At 33.9% G+C, this 20,141-nt stretch overlaps 1 protein-coding gene across 1 annotated transcript in view; it reads left to right on the top strand.

The window, feature by feature from the left end:
- The window catches only part of LOC118192612 (mitochondrial import receptor subunit TOM40 homolog 1-like), a 48,629-nt gene extending 31,556 nt beyond the window's left edge, over window positions 1-17,073 (top strand). Inside the window, exons 4-7 of the mRNA XM_085827545.1 lie at window positions 163-397; window positions 3,209-3,291; window positions 3,395-3,491; window positions 15,852-17,073. Coding sequence (XP_085683671.1) covers window positions 163-397; window positions 3,209-3,291; window positions 3,395-3,491; window positions 15,852-15,991 — 555 coding nt within the window. The 3' untranslated portion in view covers window positions 15,992-17,073. The remainder of the gene's footprint in view (window positions 1-162; window positions 398-3,208; window positions 3,292-3,394; window positions 3,492-15,851) is intronic.
- The last annotated feature ends 3,068 nt before the right edge of the window (window positions 17,074-20,141 follow it).

Genomic DNA, 20,141 nt, shown 5'->3' with positions numbered 1-20,141 from the left:
CAATGTAAGGAATGTGCATGTGTACAAATTCTTCATTATTTAATAATAAAGATTTAACATTTAAAATCCTTTCTGAATATTATGATTCTAAAATAAAAAAATTATGTTGGATAAAATGTTAAACTTGTCATTTACTGTTATGCAATTTAAAATCCATTTCAGGTTCAGGGCAATTCTTTTGCTTCACAAGCTGCGCTTGATTACAAAGGGTCAGATTACACAGCTTTTTTATGGGTATCCAGTCTATATGTCCAGAATAATTCGGTGTTTGTCGGCTTGGATTATCTTAAAAATGTTACACCATCTTTGGCACTTGGTGCTGACATGCTATATGAGTATGGTCCACTAGTTCCTGAAGGTCAGATGCTTGCAGTGGCTTTTGATGGAAGATATACAGGTATGTGTTCTTCCAGGGGTTCTCAACCATGGAAGAATTCCCTCTCAGGATGGATTTCATAGTTTGAAAGTGGAATGTGGTCAGCCTGACTTATTTAAAAATAATCTAAATCTATATGTATTTTTTGTGTTTGGAAAAACTTCAGAGTTTTTCCGTAAGGGGGGGATGATCTTCTAGCAGAGATAAAAGGGTGCATGGAGGAAAAAAGGTTGAAAACCACTGTGTTTTTATTTTTATTTTAAAAAAAATTGAGTTGACCAGTGCTAAAAACATAAGAATGCTGGTAGTTCATCCTCCACTCAATTTAATGATGGCATATTAAAATAACTTCATGCGATTTTCATCGATTTCATACATATTATCTAAACATGACCCATTTTCTTTAAAATTAGGCTAAATGTTTTTGCTGCTGAAGAAGAGGGACTTGTCTTTGATTGCCCAATAACAAACTTTCATTATTATTTTATTATTATTCATTCATTCTGTTAATTTAATTCACTTGTTAGATGCCTAATTCTTTGTATAATAAAACTATGAAACTGAAAGCAAAATTTTATTTTTTGTAACAAATACCATTGCTTCAGACAGTAAGTTGCTCAAGTAATTCAGACATTATTTAAATTGTTTTTAAAAGTCTATTGCATAATTCATTATATATAGTTAATCATTTGCCTTTTTACTGTCAACACTTCTCATGTTTTGTTTTTAGTTTCCAGAGAATGTTATTTTGTTAATCTTGAGTTATTTAGTGTTTATAAGGCTCCTCATTTGAACATTACTTTTTATATTAGTTTTATTTAAACTTTTCATTCATTCCAAATTTTATCATTTGGTTACTTTTAGTTTCAAGTATAACATGCTTATCCTTCTTTTTGTGGTGCTTTTTAGTGTGTGTTTTAAATTTCGCTTTCAGAAATGTATTTTATTCTATCATATACATGGTGGATTAGGAAGTGCATTATTTACCTAAGTTTGAATATTCAGTCAAAAGTCTTTAATCCAGAATGATCTATAATCCGGACCTCAAAGCTACAAACTTTCTGCACATGCACATATGCGTTTACGCATGCACGTTTAATGTATAACGGACAGTATAAGTTAAGCCAAATATCTAATTATCTATTTCAGATTAATTAATTTCTATTAATGTTGCAGATTGCATTGTTCCTTAATCTTCTAATTGGATCTGGCTTATTATTTTTTGCAGACTGTTAGAGCAATTTTATAAAAGTAAACTTGAACTTTCGATTATGTTAAAAGGAATTTCCGATTCTGGAGCTGCCAAAGGATCTACAAAGCGAAAGCATGTTTCGATGTCCATCAAACAAAAAGTGGAATTGCTGCAAAAAATGGATAAAGGCATGTCCTTTGTTTCTCTAACCATTCCGAAATCTGTTTATCAATTTCATGCTGTTATGCGGGGGGGGGGGACGTCATAGCACGCAGTGAACTGAAAGTTGATCTGTCAGCACTATCCTTATCTTCAGGGCAGATGTTTTTATTTTATTCAACTTATAATTCTTTACCAAATGTAGTATTTCATCTCGATGTACTCCATCTTTGATGTTATTTATATGAAATTCCCCGTCATTATAAATATCACGAATACACATCAAATAGTTTTCTGGTTGCAATTTTCTAATTTCGACTATGCGCACGTTGAAAGAAATGTTTAATAAAGTAAACAAATAAATATAAAGCTTTTTTTTTTTTTTTTTTTTGTAAATTTTGATACCCTTTAGATCATAATTGCTCTTTATTTCATAAATTACAGTTTCATATTTTTAATTTTATAATTTCTGCATGCCATCTGACTAGATTTAAACTGATGATCTATAATCCGGAATCCCCGAAGTCCCGACGAGTCCAGATTAAAGACTTTTGACTGTAATTTTCTTCATAATAGTCACCTTGCATTGCAATGTCTTGGCATTCCTACCTTTGCTGAAATGTGGCCTCGGTCATTTTGCATGAGCAGATCTGTAACTTTTTGTGATTTGTACTGGATCTTGGTAACTGTAGGAAAATGGCTACCTTTTGGCTTCATCTTCACTTGTAGAAAAGATTTGGTTTATTTGATTATGGCAAAGCTCTCGTGGGTTACCTACCTAAGGGAAGGGATGCCTCGTGGAAGACTTCCTAAGAGAAATTGGCTCGCCTACGTGTTACATGTGGTGACACCCACGAAAACACCCAGCCAGTCTGTTAACTGGGTATTGAACCCCAGACCGAACTAATGGTGTTCAGAGATTTAACCGCTCGGCTGCTGGCAGAAAAAGGAAGAAATCAGCAAGTGTAGAAGCAGACTCATGTTGTAGTTGGCAAGTAACAAATGAAGATCATTTGGTTACAGGCTGCATTGTCACTGTGGAGAATCCAAGGTGCATGCCACATATTTAAGATGTTAGAGTTGGCACAACATCTGCTGTTCACAATGTAACTGCAGGCTGCAATGTACATGTCATCACAAAACACTGCTGTAAAAACTCAATGTTAAAACAGTAGTGTTTCTTGGCACATTGCCTTTATGAAGGTTCATGATCACCTTGGCTACCATTTATTGGTATGCGACTGAGCTTGACCGGGAACTTTTTATCTATCGCTGTTTTTGTGCAAGGGAGGTAAAATTTAATGTCTATATTAAAATAGTGTATTCTATTTTTCTGCAAAAATGTCTCTAGATATTTTAAAGCAAAATTTTAAAAATATAATAATAAGAGAGATTTTAATAGTCCCCTCAGAAAGTATTAAAAGAATTTCAGTTGTTTATTTGTGTTTTTTTGTGAGTTGTGAAAGCTTTACATATTCCAGGGTCTAATTATATTATAAGTGGAACATTGGGTCCATATGGTCTGCATGCTTGTTATTATCGTAAGGATGGTGAAAATATACAGGTAAGTTAAGTAAAGTAATAGTTTGATACATAATGTGCATATACATTTTATCTAGCTTGTAATATTTTGCTGTATGTACTATATATATATTGCCTTCTTTTAGGTGGGTGTTGATCTGAAAACAAACTTTAGGTCAAGTGAAAGTGTATGTTCTATAGGATATCAAATTGATCTTCCTAAAGCAAATTTAGTATTTCGAGGTAAAACCGTTTAACATTTTTAACTTTTCTGCCAAATTCATTATTGAGCTGTTAACAATTTTTAAGAAAATAGTTTTTTACTCTTATGTATTTTATTTTCAATATTAAGCTTCTAGATCAATGTGGCTCTACCCGGGTTTGCTGGGTAATGTCCCGCTGTAACGAGCAGCCTAAGAGACTGGCAGGTCGAAAATTTGATGACCAGTGCTGTCTGGGCGACGTGTCCCAAGCGGTGCATCTCTCTCCAAAGTGCGAGGTTGAACCTCTGTGCCTGGTTCTAAAAGGCGAGGGAACCTGTAATGCGGTTCAGTTTTGCGTAGCAGGGAAGCCCAAATCTTGTTGTTGATAATAAGTAGTCACTATTAAAATCATGCATAGAGCTTCTGTACATATAAGAATAATAATCTGGAGGCTCCCATAAGAGATAATTTTTGCATTATGTTGCAAACAGGGTTGCCACGCCATCTTGAAAACCGGAAAATGTCAAGGAATTCGAAAATTGACCAAAAAACTCTGGGAATTTAAATATTGTAGTCAAAATGGAAAAGTCATACGGCGATTCCCATAAAAGCAAGTTTTTCGGCAATGTTGGAAGCGATCACTTATGGCACTGCAAATTATGTATTGGATAAGCGTCATTCGGGCAGCTGGTGTAGAGCCAATTTTCGCAGCTCCAATCATATGGTCTTTTAGAAAGGTAAAGCAAGTTTCCGGCAAGTTTGGTTTCCAGTAACCTCGAGAATCCTAAGGCTGCTATCACACGTCATTTTGTTTTGGAAGAACAACTGTTTGGAATAATTTTTCTGCTTTGTCACAACAACCAATCACCATAGATCGCTTTGGGGTTAGCACAGGGGGAAACTGGTACGTCATTACAAACAAGCTGATAGCATTTGAAGCTGGTTAGTTAGTTAGTTCTAAGCACGGGCTCCCAGCCCAGCTAGCAGGCGAAACCTGCCATATGGGTATGAGGACACAGGCCAAGCCACAAAGGCATAAAAAAAAAAAAAAAGTTAAGTAGATACATACATTCCAAGCACTCTCAGTGAATTAGTATATAAATGCGCCGTTTCCTTTTGTCCGATTTGAAGCTGGTAGCTGATTGGTTGAAAACGAACAACTTGCAATTTTTTTGTAAAGGCAGAAAAAAGTTGCACGTCTTTCTTTCAATAGTAAGCCAGGCAGAAAAATTGTCTGAAACAATTGTTCATGTGAAACAAGCGCCATGGGATATGGGCCTTAGACTCGCATGTGCTGCAATTGTTGAACTAAATAAAATACCTTCTCATTCTTGTATACAACAAAATCGGTTTAATATAATATACGGTACCATGGAGTCTAGAATAGGACCCACGTACACTGTTCTAATGCAAGCACATCTATGTAAAGAAAGAGAGGTTTCATAGACCTTTCTTTCTTTACATAGACTTTCTTTACACGGTGCAGTTTGCTATAGTGCTGGTAGAAAGCGGAGGGAAAAATTCGCCAAGGGATTTGCGGACAGAACCTGACGGCTAGAATTTCCATAGCATGTGTTAAGAAGAAACTTTCTTTGACTTTCGTGATAATTTATACTCGAATTTTTGTACTTCTTTTGCTCAGAATAACTAATCTATTAATTAATTTACTTGCACGAAAAAATATTTTCATTCCCTTTAAAGTTTAAAGAAATTTAAAACAATATTCATTTTATGTCCTCTTGATAAACTTGATCTTCGAACTTCACGAGCTTCGACGACAGATGTTTTGCACATACGCAGCTGTTTCCATCTACCTTGGGATGTGCCTGTTGCAGAGAAGTTTTTTTTTTTTATCTTAACAATACATATTTTTTTATTCTAACCTTCATGTACGGTACACACGGGATTTGGTGACATTATGATGAGCAGTAACAACAGTTACCTCCCTCTGTCTCTTAGTCTCTGTTTAAGAAGGTATTAGGCAGTAAACTGGCCATTTTGGTGTTGGCGGCAGTTTTCAAAATTGTACTAAGGCCGTAGTGAAGACTAGGGTTTTACTGCAAAATCTTTTAAACTTTTTTTTTTCACTTTAATAAATGCCTTATTTTTCATTTTGCAGTAAAATAAAAAAAAAAAAAAAAAAAAAAAAAATAGCAATCAGTCTTCTAGGCTAATGTTTAATATGACTATATTCACCAAAATAGCATTGATTATTGCAATTCAATTTTTAAGTGATTAACTTCATTTTAATGTTATTTATATCATTTATTGTTCTTCTTTCCTCTAAATTTATTTATTATTAGTTAATAATACTTTCAAATTTCAGGCAAATTTCTCTGGCATAACTAAATCTAGCAGTATGATGACATACTATCACGAAATTTAATGCACATATTTTTGCTTATGTATGCTGCTAAATAAATATAAAATACCTGAATTTATTTTAAAATATCATTAAATTGATTCCTTTCTTTCGTTTAGCCGCAAAATGTTTGCCAAAAAAAAAAAAAAAAAAAAAAAAAAAAACTCATTTTTTAAATCCAGATTGGGCAGATTCTAATCTCAATCTTCAGTGGAGAAAACAACTATTATATCTATAATAGTAATGCTTTCAAGATTATATATATAATAAGCCATATGCAATTGGAAAAGTTTTGTGTTTTCAAGTAGTAGCATAATTAATTTACCTCTCAGCACAATGTGCAATATGCGGATAGAGTGGAATTTTCTCAAAACACACCTGGAAAAGTCAGGAAATTTCATTCTCCTCTTTGAGTGGCAACCCTGTTCAAACTGTAGACCAGCATTTTCTTAAGCTGTCTGTCGTGACCCCTAATACGTTGTGAAAATTTAAGTCTGATGAATGAATTTAAAAAAATTAACATTATTCAACATTATTGAGATTAATCATCTGCCATTATTAATTCAAAAAAAATTTGTTGAGCTGTCAGGTGACTCAGAAAACTTTTGTGTCTACAAAAAGCATTAACTGAATGGATTGTAGTTAGAGCTGAATTTCCCGCAACTTCTAAAATGACATTAAATGTCATTCAACACCACATACTTATGTGGAACAACTATTTCAACTTCAATGCTTATAAAGTTTTCATGTACAGTCAAAAGTCGTTAATCCGGACTCGTCGGGACTTCGGCGATTCCGGATTATAGATCATCAGTTTAAATCTCGTAAGATGGCATGCAGAAATTCTAAAAGTAAAAATATGAAACCGTAATTTATGAAATAAAGAACAATTATGATCTAAAGGGTATCAAAATTTACAAAAAAAAAAAAAAAAAAAAAAAAAAAAAGCTTAATATTTATTTGTTTACTTTATTAAACATTTCTCTCAATGTAAGTTGTTTAAGTTGCTTCATTTTATGTGATAATACTTTCTCTTTAATTCTATAAAAAGACATAATTTCTTGTTCAGTTACAAAGTTCCGCTGTTCAAGTCCCGTTAATTGCTGTGCCGAGAATACCGACTAACTTGTCAATTGAAATTTTTTTTGTTTTCACTAACCTCTCTGTCACATTCTTCATGTCTTTATCCATTTTTTGAAGCAATTCCACTTTTTGTTTGTTGGACATCGAAACATACTTTCGTTTTGTAGATCCTTTGGAAGTTCCAGCATCGGAAATTCTATTTGACATAATCGAAAGTTCAAGTTTACTTTTATAAAATTGCTCTTACAGTCTGCAAAAAATAATAAGCCTGATCCAATTCCAAGATTAAGGAACAACGTAATCTGCAACATTAACTGAAATAGATAATTAGATAATTTTAGCTTACACCGTCCGTTATACATTAAACGAGCTGGCGAAAACGTATTCTGCACTTGCGCACACGCATATGCGCAGTAGTCACGGTCTTACGCACACGCGTAAAACGGCTGTGCGCATGTGCCAACGCGGCGCATGCGCAGGAAGTTTTTAGCTTTGAGGTCCGGATTATAGATCATTCCGGATTATGGGTGTCCGAATTAACGACTTTTGACTGTACTTAAAAAAAATCCTGAAATTACTATTTTTCATTCGTATAGTGTTACCAAAAAAATTAATTATTTATGGGAAAATATTTACTTTTATATCCTTGTTCTGTATTTAATATTGAGTTACAGAAAAGTCTTGATAAAAAGGGGTCATGAATGAAGAGAGTTAAAAAAATTTTGTTCTAGACCAGAGAGTTCTTACAGGGGGAGGAGGATATGGTTAGCCAGACTCCATCTACTTCCCACGGTGCAGTTAAAAGCTGCTCAGATGGTAAAGTTGTTAGTGAGGTTGACTGTTTTACTTATGAACCCAAGCTCTAATCCTGGAGAAGTAATCCTGTAATGTTTCTAAGTGTGTGGTGTATGTGAGGCAGAGGGCTCTCAAAATACACTGCGGCCCAAACCCTGTGGCTGCTCATCTTGCGATTTCTGCGAGCATATGTTTGTCTTCCTTTATTGAGGAGCACATCCTGTTTTTTCCCCATTTAACCACTGAAATAAATTATATACAGTATTAGACGTTTAGTTTACATTTCGGCCAACAGATATCGTTAGTTGTCTGCTAAATTGCGGGATTTGAGGGCACGTGGTATTACCGCTCAAACTTCACTTTTTGCGCTTTTTTCTTACAGAAATGACTGCTAGAAAACATTAAGCGATTATCTTGATTATTTAGTTAAATTATTGAATTATTAATTAGATTTATTGAATATGGTGCGAAGATTGTGAAGTTGGACTTTGCCTTGAACCCTGTTTTGAACTCTATCATACTAAACTGCATTTCTAAGGTATTTTTTCCTCAGTGCTTTATATTTTCTTAAATTTTATATTATGCAATAAATAGAAATTAACTTAATTCGACTGAAATTTATTTAAAAAAAATTTTTTTAGTGATAAGACCTGAAATTGTTTTTTTCTAGCAACTTAGTTTCTCATGATAAAAATCTATATAAAAAAATATTTTCTAGAAAGGAAAAATGCATTTTTCAATTCTCCAATATATATAGATTTAAAATATGAAAAAAAAAATCCCACATTTTTTTAAGCGATTACGGTCTACAAATTGAGCAGTCGGAGGGTTAACGATGTTGGGAAGATGGGTGGGAGACCCTTGGACTGCCCACTGGGCTCTTCTCCCTTAAAACTGAGACAGATCTGCATAGTTAGTGTGGTGACTATGCTTGTACAGCCTGTGGTAAAATTCTTGTGTCCCGCCAACATGTATTGTGCTATTAAAAAATAATCTTGATAAATGTTTATGTATTTATGAAGCTTTGGAGAGAGGGGGGGGTGATCTTCTTTCCGTATTTATTCTGTATTAATCTATCTTGATTGTATTTCCTCTGTACTGAATTTATATCACCTGTTCTATACTGAATTGGTAACGCATTTATAGTGTACTGCTCTTATACTTACTCATATTTCTATTACTCACATGCACTCATATCTTTATATTTGTTATATACCCATGCCATTACTTTATATCCTCCCTAATGTACTCTGGCCTATTTAATATATTTAATTTTGATTTAGATTTAGTATTATTGTGATGTCATTAACTAGTAATGGGCCTATTCTATCCTATCGTGATGCCCTTAACTTATAACACGCCTTCTGTGTTCTGTACTCATTTTTCTGTAACTTGCTTTATCTTGTAATCTTATAATCTTTACCTCTTATTGTTAAATTTGTACAATCCTTGATATATTATTAATGTACTTTACTCAATTGTATCTCTCTATGCTCTTGTTTGGCCATGTAAATATTTCTTTGGTCTTTAATAAATCTGACGCCTGGGCGACGGGGTGTGGGTCCCCTATGGGCCTTTGGTTTGTTCAACTGCCCTGGGTGGATCCGTCATTGGGCTTGGTCTCTTCTGTGCGCGGCTCTCGTGTGGCCTCTTTGGCTGCTCTAGATCTTGGAGGGCACGGTGCTGAACTGATTCACCCTATGGTAAAGGTACAGTGCTCGCGTCTTCCGTCACCTGTCACCTGTAGTGGTGGGGCCAAAACAGGGTGAGAACTCCTCCTTTGTAGTTTTCCAATTCTTTTGTGGTTCATTGTACCTTTCAGAGAGCACCTGCCTGTCCTTGTATCAGTAATATTTTATGTCTTCTGAATGTGATCTGCAGGTTAAAAATGTTTAGGTATTTATGTTACTTCATTTGACCAAATTATTTATTAAAAATCACTTTGCAAAGTGTGAAAAATAGAATGATAACAATTAAAGGCGACTTCATGTACCGTTCTTAGATTCCTGCCCTTATGTACACAATAGCATATATATATATATTAATCCCTTAATTGTCAGGTTATTTTGATGGTTTGGGTACATAAATTTTCAATTTTTTTTTAATGCAACAATCAAATGTTTAGTACAAAATAAAGTATACTTACTAGTTTAAAATTGGTATTTTAAATTACATACATAAAAATTTTAAGGTTCTGTAGCCACTGCATATTCATTTGAGGCGGCTGCCGCTCAGTGTGGCGATGGTTTAGTGGAGCATTATTTTCTAAAAATTGAAAAAAAAAAAAAAATATTTTCTTAAAAATAAATGAATAGAAATAAATAAAAATGAACACCTATTAGTAATTTAGTATTTCAGTTTTGTGTGGTATAACTGGAAACAATTTTCCAAGCACAAACCAACTCCACAGTCAGTATACCGGAATCATGTTTCCTTTCTTATCTTTTCCCCATTTTCATCCTTTTTTGAGCAACACTTTCTTGTAGACTCAATAAATTAATAAAACTAAATAAATAAACTTCTCACACTATGTATTTCGGTAATAACAATACGATGCACTCAAAAAAAATTTTTGGAACATCAATGCTGTACCCGAGATTATTTCGGGCATGACAGGTAAAAGGTTAAAAACATGCTCCTTTCACATGTTGAATGTTACTAGGTAACATCATTTCCTTGGAATAGAAAAATAAACCTACATGCAGTTTGAACCAGCATATGTAAAGGATCAACTGACATGGTTTAGAATGATTCTTTTAAAGGTGTGTGTTGGTAATATTTATGTAACTAATGTAATGTTTAAATGTTTGTTTAGAAAATGTTTATACAACCTAATTTTTTAAGCATGTTCTTTTTGCCCACTTACTGCCCCTTGATTTAGTAATACTTCCTTAGATCACCTTACAGCCTATTGATAGGCAACAATATCCATGTTGTGAAACCCCCTATGTTCTAGACACTTTTTTTCATATGCTTTTCGTATTATTCCCCACCACCACATATTCATTCGTTTCGCATGTGTCTATTCTGGATGCTTATGCATATGCATAGACTCCAACTACTACGGATTCTCCGTAGTTTCCACGGAAATTCATGAAAAACTACGAGCTACGAAAAGTATGTAAAAAACTACGGATTTTACAGAAACAAGAGCAGGAGAACCAGTACGCAAAACGGAACCAACTAATTCATCCGATGATTGGCTGAATACTCGTGTTATCATATATCACGTGTTGAGTGCGTTCCTAGTTTTGAAGAATTAGCCAATCGTAGATCAGTAACTCCAACCGTTAACGACTTATCAATAGTTCCACCCAATTGCCTGTCTCCCAGGTTCCTCGCTGATGCGTGTTTAGGCTGCATTGTGTAGTTTACGGCGAGAGCTTAGCGTGTGTCTTGTGAACTGTGAATCAGGTGAAAGAATTTTAATCATAATGCTGCCTTGAACGAAGAAGCCAAAATTATCAAAGCAGAAGTTTAAAGATTCATATTCTTCAGAATTTCCATGCATTAAAGCGTCCGAAATTTCTGTGAATCACGCACACTGCAGTGTATGCAACAAAGACTTCTCAGTTGCTCATGGCGGAAAAGATGACTGTAAACGGCATGTGTTTTCTCAAAAGCATATAGAACTTGGCACCGTAAAATCTAAAGAAATAACAAATTTCTTAATAAAAGATGATGAAACAGATCCTATAAAAGCCGAATGCTATTTTGTTCGTTTTTTAATTGAACATAATCTACCGCTTTCTGTTTCGGATCATTCCAAAGAGCTTTTCAAAGCAATGTTTCCGGATTCTGCCATAGCAAAAAAATTTAGCTGCGGTCATACCAAAACTGCTGCTATTGTGAAAACGCTTGCAGAAAATACTGTTGCTGATATTATAAAATCAGTGTGCAGTACATCATTTTCTCTAAGTACTGATGGAAGTAATGATAACAATGATAACAAACTGTACCCATTGGTTATAACATACTACAGTAAAGAAAAGGGAGTGATAATTACTTCATTGATTTCTATTTTAGAATGCACGAATAATACAGGAGAAGGTATTTTTAATTGTATAAATGAAAACTTTAAAAACAAAGGTTTATAATGGAAAAATTGCTTATCATTTTCTTCAGATAATGCTAGTAATATGATTGGAAAGTTTAAAGGTGTAGCATCATTTATCAAAATGCATCAACCAAGTATAATCACCCGAGGTTGTCCGTGCCACCTCTTGCATATAGCTGCAAAAAAAGCTACTGAAAAATTAATTGGCTCAGAAATTGAAATGTTGATAATAGATATATATTTTTACTTGGAGAAAAGTTCGAAACGGAAGCATAGCTTCAAAGTTGCTCAACAAATTTTGGGACAGAATGCAAAATCTCATAAAATTTTGAAATATTGCAGTACGAGATGGTTGTCTCTTTTAGAATCTATAACAAGGATTTTGGAACAGTGGGATGCTGTGATAAATTTTTTTGGAGATAAACCAGATAACAGTGAGAATGAAGGAAAGAGATTGCAAAACATTAAAAAAATTTTACAGTCACCGACCACCAAATTGTACTTGTTATTTTTGAAAAATACTTTGCCTTTGTTTATAACAGTAAATATTAATTTGCAACAACAAGCTCCTTATATACATAAATTGAGAAGAGAACTTTTAATGAATTTATTTGTTAGATTCGTAAAACCATCAGTAATTTCTAAAGAAAATGAAGATGTTACTCTAACATCTATTCCATTTCAGAAGTATAGTAAACAAAAAGAAAATGAAAATTTAGTGATTGGTGCGGAAACAAGACTATATTTAAAAAATGCCAAGTTGAATGAAAGTGAAGTGAAATCATTTTTCAATTCTGTGCGAGCTTTTTTTGTAACTGCATGTTCATATATAATTGATAAATTTCCACTGAGTGATCCATTTCTAAAACATGCTGAAGTTGCTGACATCAATTTGAGAACTGAAGTCTCATTTTCATCTGTTCTTTACTTGATGAATACTTTTCCATCCATTATTGATGAAAAATGTCTTAATCAAGTAGAAATTGAATTTTCCATGTATCAAGTAGATGATTTGAAAGAAATTGTAGATTTGTGTATTGATATAGCATGGGGAGAAATTGCCAAATTAAAAAATATGAATGGGTGTATTAAATACAAAGTATTGCCTTCTGTAATGCTTGCTGTCTTAATAATACCTCATTCAAATGCAGCTTGCGAAAGAATTTTTTCTATTGTTAAAAAAAATCAGACGGAATTTCGACCAAATTTAGGTCTTAAAACTCTTGAAGCAGTTTTGATTGAAAAAATAAATATGCAGGCAAATGAAGAACTGTGTTATAAAAAAACATTCTCAAAATCAGAACTTAAGCTTGCTAAGCATGCTACATATAAATCTTTGCATTCATAAATTATGCGTATTTTGTTTAATACTTATATGTATCATTCTTGGTTATTTAAATTTTATTTCCCTGTAGAAATCATATCCAGAATAAAGATATGATTTATAGCTTCTGATTTTTTCTATGATTAGTAGTGATTTGAAGTACTTTTTATTAGTGAATGCTTGAGGAGTTAAAAGAAAATTTCTAATTAAATGTGCATATAATTTACAAGGTGTATTTTTAATTATTCAGTTTTATATGTATATGGATTTTAAATGTAATAAAATTGATTACAATTAATTATTAATTTAAAATTAATGAATGGTTAATTACAACATACACTACGCGCACATTTTCAAAGTTTAAAAATGTCGTTCGCGCGTTGACTACTGACAAGGTTTGCTGAAGGTTGGAGTCTATGCATATGATTTCATATAATTCTGTTTCAGTTATCTAGCTCATTTTAGTCATGTGAGTGCATAGAAGAAAATTAATTTCACTTTAATAAAGTGCTCAGTTCTTTTTTGCATATGGATGCAATGTTGCCACACTACCTGGAAAACCAGGAAAAGTCGGAGGAATTCGAAAATTGACCGAAAAAGTGGGGGAATTTAAATATTTCAATCAAAATCTGGAAAAGTCTTGTACTGCGATCCCCAACATCGGTAGCAATCACTTTCTTGATGAATCGTGTATCGCGCGAGCATCATTCGGACAGCTGGCGTAGAGGCAGTTTTTGCAGTGCTAATCAAATTGTCTTTTAGGAAAGCAAATTTTCAGCATCTTTGGTTTCCAGTAACCTCGAGAATCTAGAGATTCGCATGTGCATCTTGAACGAAAGTAAATCCCCCCCATTCCCATATAAAACAAAATCTTTAAACATTTTGCTGTAAAATAGGGGGGAAAAATCAGTCATCTAGGCTAACCACTTAATATAGCTATATTCGCCAAAATACCAGCGATTTTTGTAGTTGAGCTTTTAATCCTTAAGTAACTTTATTTTAATGATATTCATATAATTCAATGTGTCTTCTTCCTTCTAAATTTATTTAATATTAATTAATATTTTCAAATTTCAGGCAATTTTCTCTGGTATATTTATGAAACTAATTTTAGTAGTAACATCATTCCGTCACGAAATTTGGTGCACATAATTTTAACTAATGTATGTTGCAAAGTAAATATAAAATACTTGAATTTATTTTAAAATATCATTAAATGGATTTCTTTAGCTGCAAAATGCATGCAGAAAAGGCATTAGATTCTAATCTGAATCCTCAGTGGACCTTACCCTTGGCACAGCCAACGCGCACTATGCGAATAGCCTGGAAATTTCTTCAAACACACCTGGAAAAGTTAGGGACTTTCATTGTCCTGTTTGAGTGGCAACCCTGTGGATGCTTGGCTAATCTGGTTAGTCACAGAAACTCATTCGGCAAATTTTCTTTCTCTTATGTTAATACACACAAACAACCCATTGTGGCATTGGTAAATAGGAGTTTCTTTAATGATAAATTGCAGGAGTAATATGTATGCTATATATATTTAATTGAATATCTTTATTTTGCTTAGAAAAATGGTACATGACTGAAGAGTAGTTTCAAACATTTATTTTGGTGAATCTACAATATGTTTATCACAGAAGTGCCTAAAATTACTGTTATTTCTTCTAGATGATACTGTATCTTGGAATTATGAATATCTGGAACTGCTTTTAAATATTACTGTCACAAGCTAGTAGCTTGTATTTCAACAACTGAGAAATATTATTTTTTGTCTTAAAAGGGAAAAAAGTAATGAATTTTGCAACAGGATGCTTACAGGAAAAGTCATCATACTATGCTGTATCTCTCTCTCTCTCTCAGTTTTGCCAAAAATGAAGTAATAAGCTTCATTTTTTGGGGGCTCTCAATAACTTCTGCCTTTGTTGAAACTCAGCCATTAAAAATAAGTTTCAGTAATTTATTAAAGCAGTCCATGATTCTGAAGCTGATACTGTGTAGTGAGAACTAATGATAACTTACCTGTGATGTTCATGAATGGCAGGCGGGTTTTATCCAGCGATGAAAATTGTTGAAACCTGGTGTATACTATCTTATTATTTATAATATTTTGTCTTCTTTTATTATCTCAGTATCATTCTAATAAAATCCTCTCAAGAGATAGTTGAAGAGGAATGGGAGATCTGGATTACTGTCCCCCAGGATGTTCTACCTCAAACTTTGGGTAGAACTGCACTGTTAATATGGCGACACTCTACCCATATAACCAATGGTGAAATTCTGGTTTCCCACTCACTTCAACCTGTATCTAAATGAATAAGTTTAAAAAAAGTTTAAAATAATTGATGATACAAATATAGGTACTAACTGTTTAGGCAGTTATTCATGAGCATATCCAAAAACCTGCACGTACTCATTTATGTTACTCTAAAGACTTTTTCTGATTATAAAAATGTCATCTTGTCCCTCTCCTGCCATTTATCAGTGAAAGCATGGTATTGCAATAAATGCCAATCCATTAGCAATGCTTGAATTTATGTATACAAGTTACTCACCAAGTTTTGGAATGCAGAGAATTTGTCGTTTTCATTTCTTTAAAAAAAAAAAAAAAAATCTTTAAAATTACTATTGTGTCAACAATAACAGAAAATGTATGTCTTTTATGTTAAAATTTTTTATCTCAGCATTTTATTATCTAAAGGAGATTATCTGTAAAGTCTCCTTTAAAAAGAGAATGTTGTTTGACAATATTAAAATTAATTATTTTCATTATTTATAGGTATGGCTGACTCTAATTGGAATGTTGGGGCTGTGCTTGAGAAGGAACTTAAACCATTCCCATTTACTCTTGCTCTCAGTGGCATGCTTAATCATTCTTGGCGTGATTATAAATTCGGAATTAGACTAACTATAGGTTAAACTAAAATTAGCCAAATTAGAAAAAATTGTGTAGAAATAAATTTTTAAAATTATATTTGGAGAAAATAAGGACGATATTGACTAAGTGTAGCTTTAAAACAAGCATCTTCACATCCCACATGTGAAAGAGCTGGTAGGTTAAAAATATGCAGGATTACATTTTTTAATTTATTAACTCAAAAATCAGTTTAAAGTTTATTTCATTAAAAAGGTAAGCTATTAAAATCAGTTTTAGTTTTGATGAACTTATGCATTGGGAAAATCCTTCATCATATTATACAATTATGTTTGTACAATATTGTTCGTGTGCCAACTGAATTGTGAAGCAATTGCCATTTGCTTGTGTTTGTTCCATCATTTTGTAAATAAAGACATGATGTCACAAGATATGATGCATTTTAAATCATCAATTAAATTATTTTTTTTAAATATAGAAATGAATTCAATTTTTCTAGTGTATAAACACATTGTTTACAAAATTTGTTTGATATTGGTATTTTCCTATTCCACCTGCATATTAGAATAAACTTGAGTTACGAAACTGTAGATGGCCTAAGTCTGTGAGTAATAGAACAAAAGTTTGATACTATTACAAAGAAATATTACTGAGACATTTATATTTTTAAAAAATTGCCATCTGGAATCTTCGTATTATATCTAACACTGCAAAGAGTTTTTACCATTACAAATTTTGACAGTTGAAAAAAAAATTGCTACCAGATCTTGAGAAGCAGATTGCAGTTTAACATCTGAAACAGTTTTAAGTCAAGCAGTTACATAGGCATCCTAATTTAAGAATTAATGCCACAGAATTTAAAGTTATGGAACTCAAAATTTTGTATTTAAAATGTGCTGTTTAAACTGTAAAACCAAGCAATCTTAGTTTGTTAAACCAACAAAACTCTAAAATTTTTAGAATTGACAATATTTTTTAAATAGTGCACATAAATGTCAGCTCATTGCTGAAATTTAAATATGCTATTTTGAGGCCACATTATATGCAAAATTGTCTTTTCAACTTTGGATTCACTACACTGATGACATATGTATGCATTTTGTTGCCAATAAAGATTTAACTAAGATTTCATTTGTTATGAATTCAGTTGATCTAGCTTTAAGTAATAATCTAAGATTTTGTTTTAGTAATTCTCTTCCTTTCTTTGGTGTTCTAATTATTCACAATGAATCTAATTTGAGCACTATTGTTTACTATACACCATTTGTTGTCTGTTTGTGTCTCCATGCTAAATCATTCCACTCTGTTAAATAGAAAAAATGACTCCTTTTTATTAATATGTGTATCATGTTTCCTCATGACTACATACCTAATATTATTTACATTTTTTTTTCTTCAGGATATTTGCTTTCTCACAAACTGCATTATTTTCCCTCTACAGTGCTAGAACCTATTGCAACAACTTTTTGTTGTTCCTCCCAGTTTTGCAAAAATATTTTACTACTAATGAAGAGGTGCTTGTGTTTTAATACCTTCAAAATTGATGGATTCTTAATCCAAATCTATGCCATATTTATCACATGCAAGTTTCTTTTTTGCCTTTTTAAAATTAATGTGATTTGTTTACCCCCTCATTGTTATAGACATAAAATTCCATATTAAGAAGGGTGTCTTTCTTATTTATTACACTTGAAAATTTCTGCCTGCTTTTAATGTGTTCAATTTCAAGTTGGAAAAAAGGGAATCAAGGTACACAGTGAGAGAGTCATTTTAATTATAATGAAGAAAATGACATTTATTAGCTTCGAGGAACTTTTTCTGGGCTAAACCCATAACGCTCGGAGGGTTAATTGATTATGGCAAAGAAAATGAAAGTAATGATGCCTTTATGGGGGATTTTCTTGAGAAACTGGCTTACACATTTGAAAACAACAAAATAGTACAGCCGTCTTGTCTAGAAGAACTACGAGTGTGTAGTGAGAATATTGCCAATGATAGGCTGTTTATCAAATGCTGAAAATGGGCTTGTTACTGGATAGGTATGCTAAATGGTAGCTGTAATACACTGACTACCAATAAGTATTTGGACACCTGTGATAGAAAAGAAAAACTAATTTTATTCAAAATCAATAGTTGGTAGAGCCTCCACGAGAGGTAATTACAGCGTGGACCCTCTGGGGCATACTTTCCACAAGTCTTTGTATGACAGCTAGTGGTATTTTCTTCCATTCGGCTTGGAGAAGACATAGAAGTTCCTTCACTGATTTTGCACGGCTAGTGCACCCCTGAATTTGGCGATGCAACTCGTCCCAGAGGTTCTCGATAGGGTTCAGGTCTGGACTCTGGGCAGGCCAGTCCATTCGATGAACTCCATTGGCACCATACCAAGCCTTGGTTAATGTCGAAACATGACAACTGGCATTGTCATCCTGAAAGTAACAGGGGTCCAACCCGTAAAACTGCCCCAACGTAGGAAGCACATTGTCATCCAAAATAGTGCAGTAGGCATCGGAGTTGAGCTTACCATGAATGGGGACCAAGGGTCCCAGCCCATACTAGGAAAAACACCCCCAGACCATAATTCCACCACCGCCGAACTTGACTGTTGGCACAATGCATTCTGGCAGGAGACGCAGACCCAGACCCTGCTATCCGAACGGTAAAGGGTGAACCTTGATTCGTCGCTCCAAAGAACCTGTTTCCACTGATCTACGGTCCAACTTCGATGTGCTTTGCACCACATTAACCGAGCAGCGCGGTTAGACTTTGTGATAAAAGGCTTATAGGCAGCAGCACGACCATGAAAACCAAGCAGATATCTTCCTTACGGATAGTATTCATTGAAACAATACTCCCGGATGCCTGTTGAAACTCCTCGCGGATGAGAGCCATCGGTTGGGTGTGGTTCTTCCGAATTTCTCTGGACAGCACTCGTTGGTCTGTATCTCCTAGTTTCGTTGGTCTGCCGACTCGGGGCACATTCCGACAATCACCGCTCACCTTCCACTTCTTAACTCTTTGGCATCGAAATCGCCCGTAGCGCCCGTTCATTCAGCCAACGGCAAACCGCCCCAACGCCTCGTTTATTTTCTACCTAGTTTTTTCCCCTCCACGTTAGTGTATGGCTCATTGGTTTCGCGAGTTGTTAAAAGACATGTCAATCATTCTTTTGAAGCAAATAAAGGAGAAATACGGAAAGCTATTGACGTTCGCAGGTGCAATCCGGCCCTAAGGTGAAACTGCACACAACGGATGAATGGATGAAACCGCAAAAAGGGGAAGGGAAAACTATTCCAAGACAAATTCGTAAACACAGGCGTTTTCGATGTTTGTTGAAAACAGATTTGGTAGTCTCTCGATGCGAAAGAGTTAATCACATAGGCCACTGTTGATTTTGGGTACTTCAGATCGCTAGATATGTCCCTTAGGGATTGGCCACATTTGTGATACCCGATAATTATACCTTTCTCGAAATCAGAGAGCTCCGAACTGCGAGGCATCTTGCATGCGACTAAAGTCGATGCTGTTTCCTACACGATATATACCAGCGGATTCCATGACGTACCTTAGGACCGCAGATATCGTCATTTTCATAGGTGTCCAAATACTTATTGGTAGTCATTGTATTATAGTCCACAATTTAGGGAATCAGATCTGAAAATGAAAATTGTCCCAGGAATTATTGCTGAGCTGCCTGATCTAGCATAAAAAAAGAACACTGCAATGTTTCTCAGTTCACAGCAGTGACAGGAGTGTAGTGAATGAAACACGTGCATCAGGTAAAAAAACAGGAAGGGCTCAAAATTAAGATTTGATAGGTTAAATATTAGTCTGAAGCTGATAAAAGTATTTAGAGAGCACAGTTTTGAAATATGTTGCCGGTGTTAAAATTTGGTGGAACATTTTTGAATGTTTTCTGTTGTGTGAAAAAATGACAAAATGATTTTATGTAAGATGTTATAATTTACATATTCGCTTATAGCTGGAAATGATTAAGAAATTAGAGCAATGAATTGACCAACTCTCTTAGTTTCTAGACCACCTAACAAAAAGTTGGCTGCTATTTGACGCATCTTAATTTTTTAATCTTTAGCTGTAATAAGGACTTCAGCCACATATTATCTTTCCTTCCATCTGAATCTTTAACAACCTAATTGGTGGTATGGAGAAATGCCAAATGTACATGGAAAGTTA

This window comes from Stegodyphus dumicola, chromosome 12, assembly GCF_044657685.1.
Source record: "Stegodyphus dumicola isolate Sdum_Otavi_A_Nest chromosome 12, ASM4465768v1".
NCBI classification, from domain to species: Eukaryota; Metazoa; Arthropoda; class Arachnida; order Araneae; family Eresidae; genus Stegodyphus; species Stegodyphus dumicola.
This window is presented reverse-complemented; position numbering and strand designations above follow the sequence as displayed.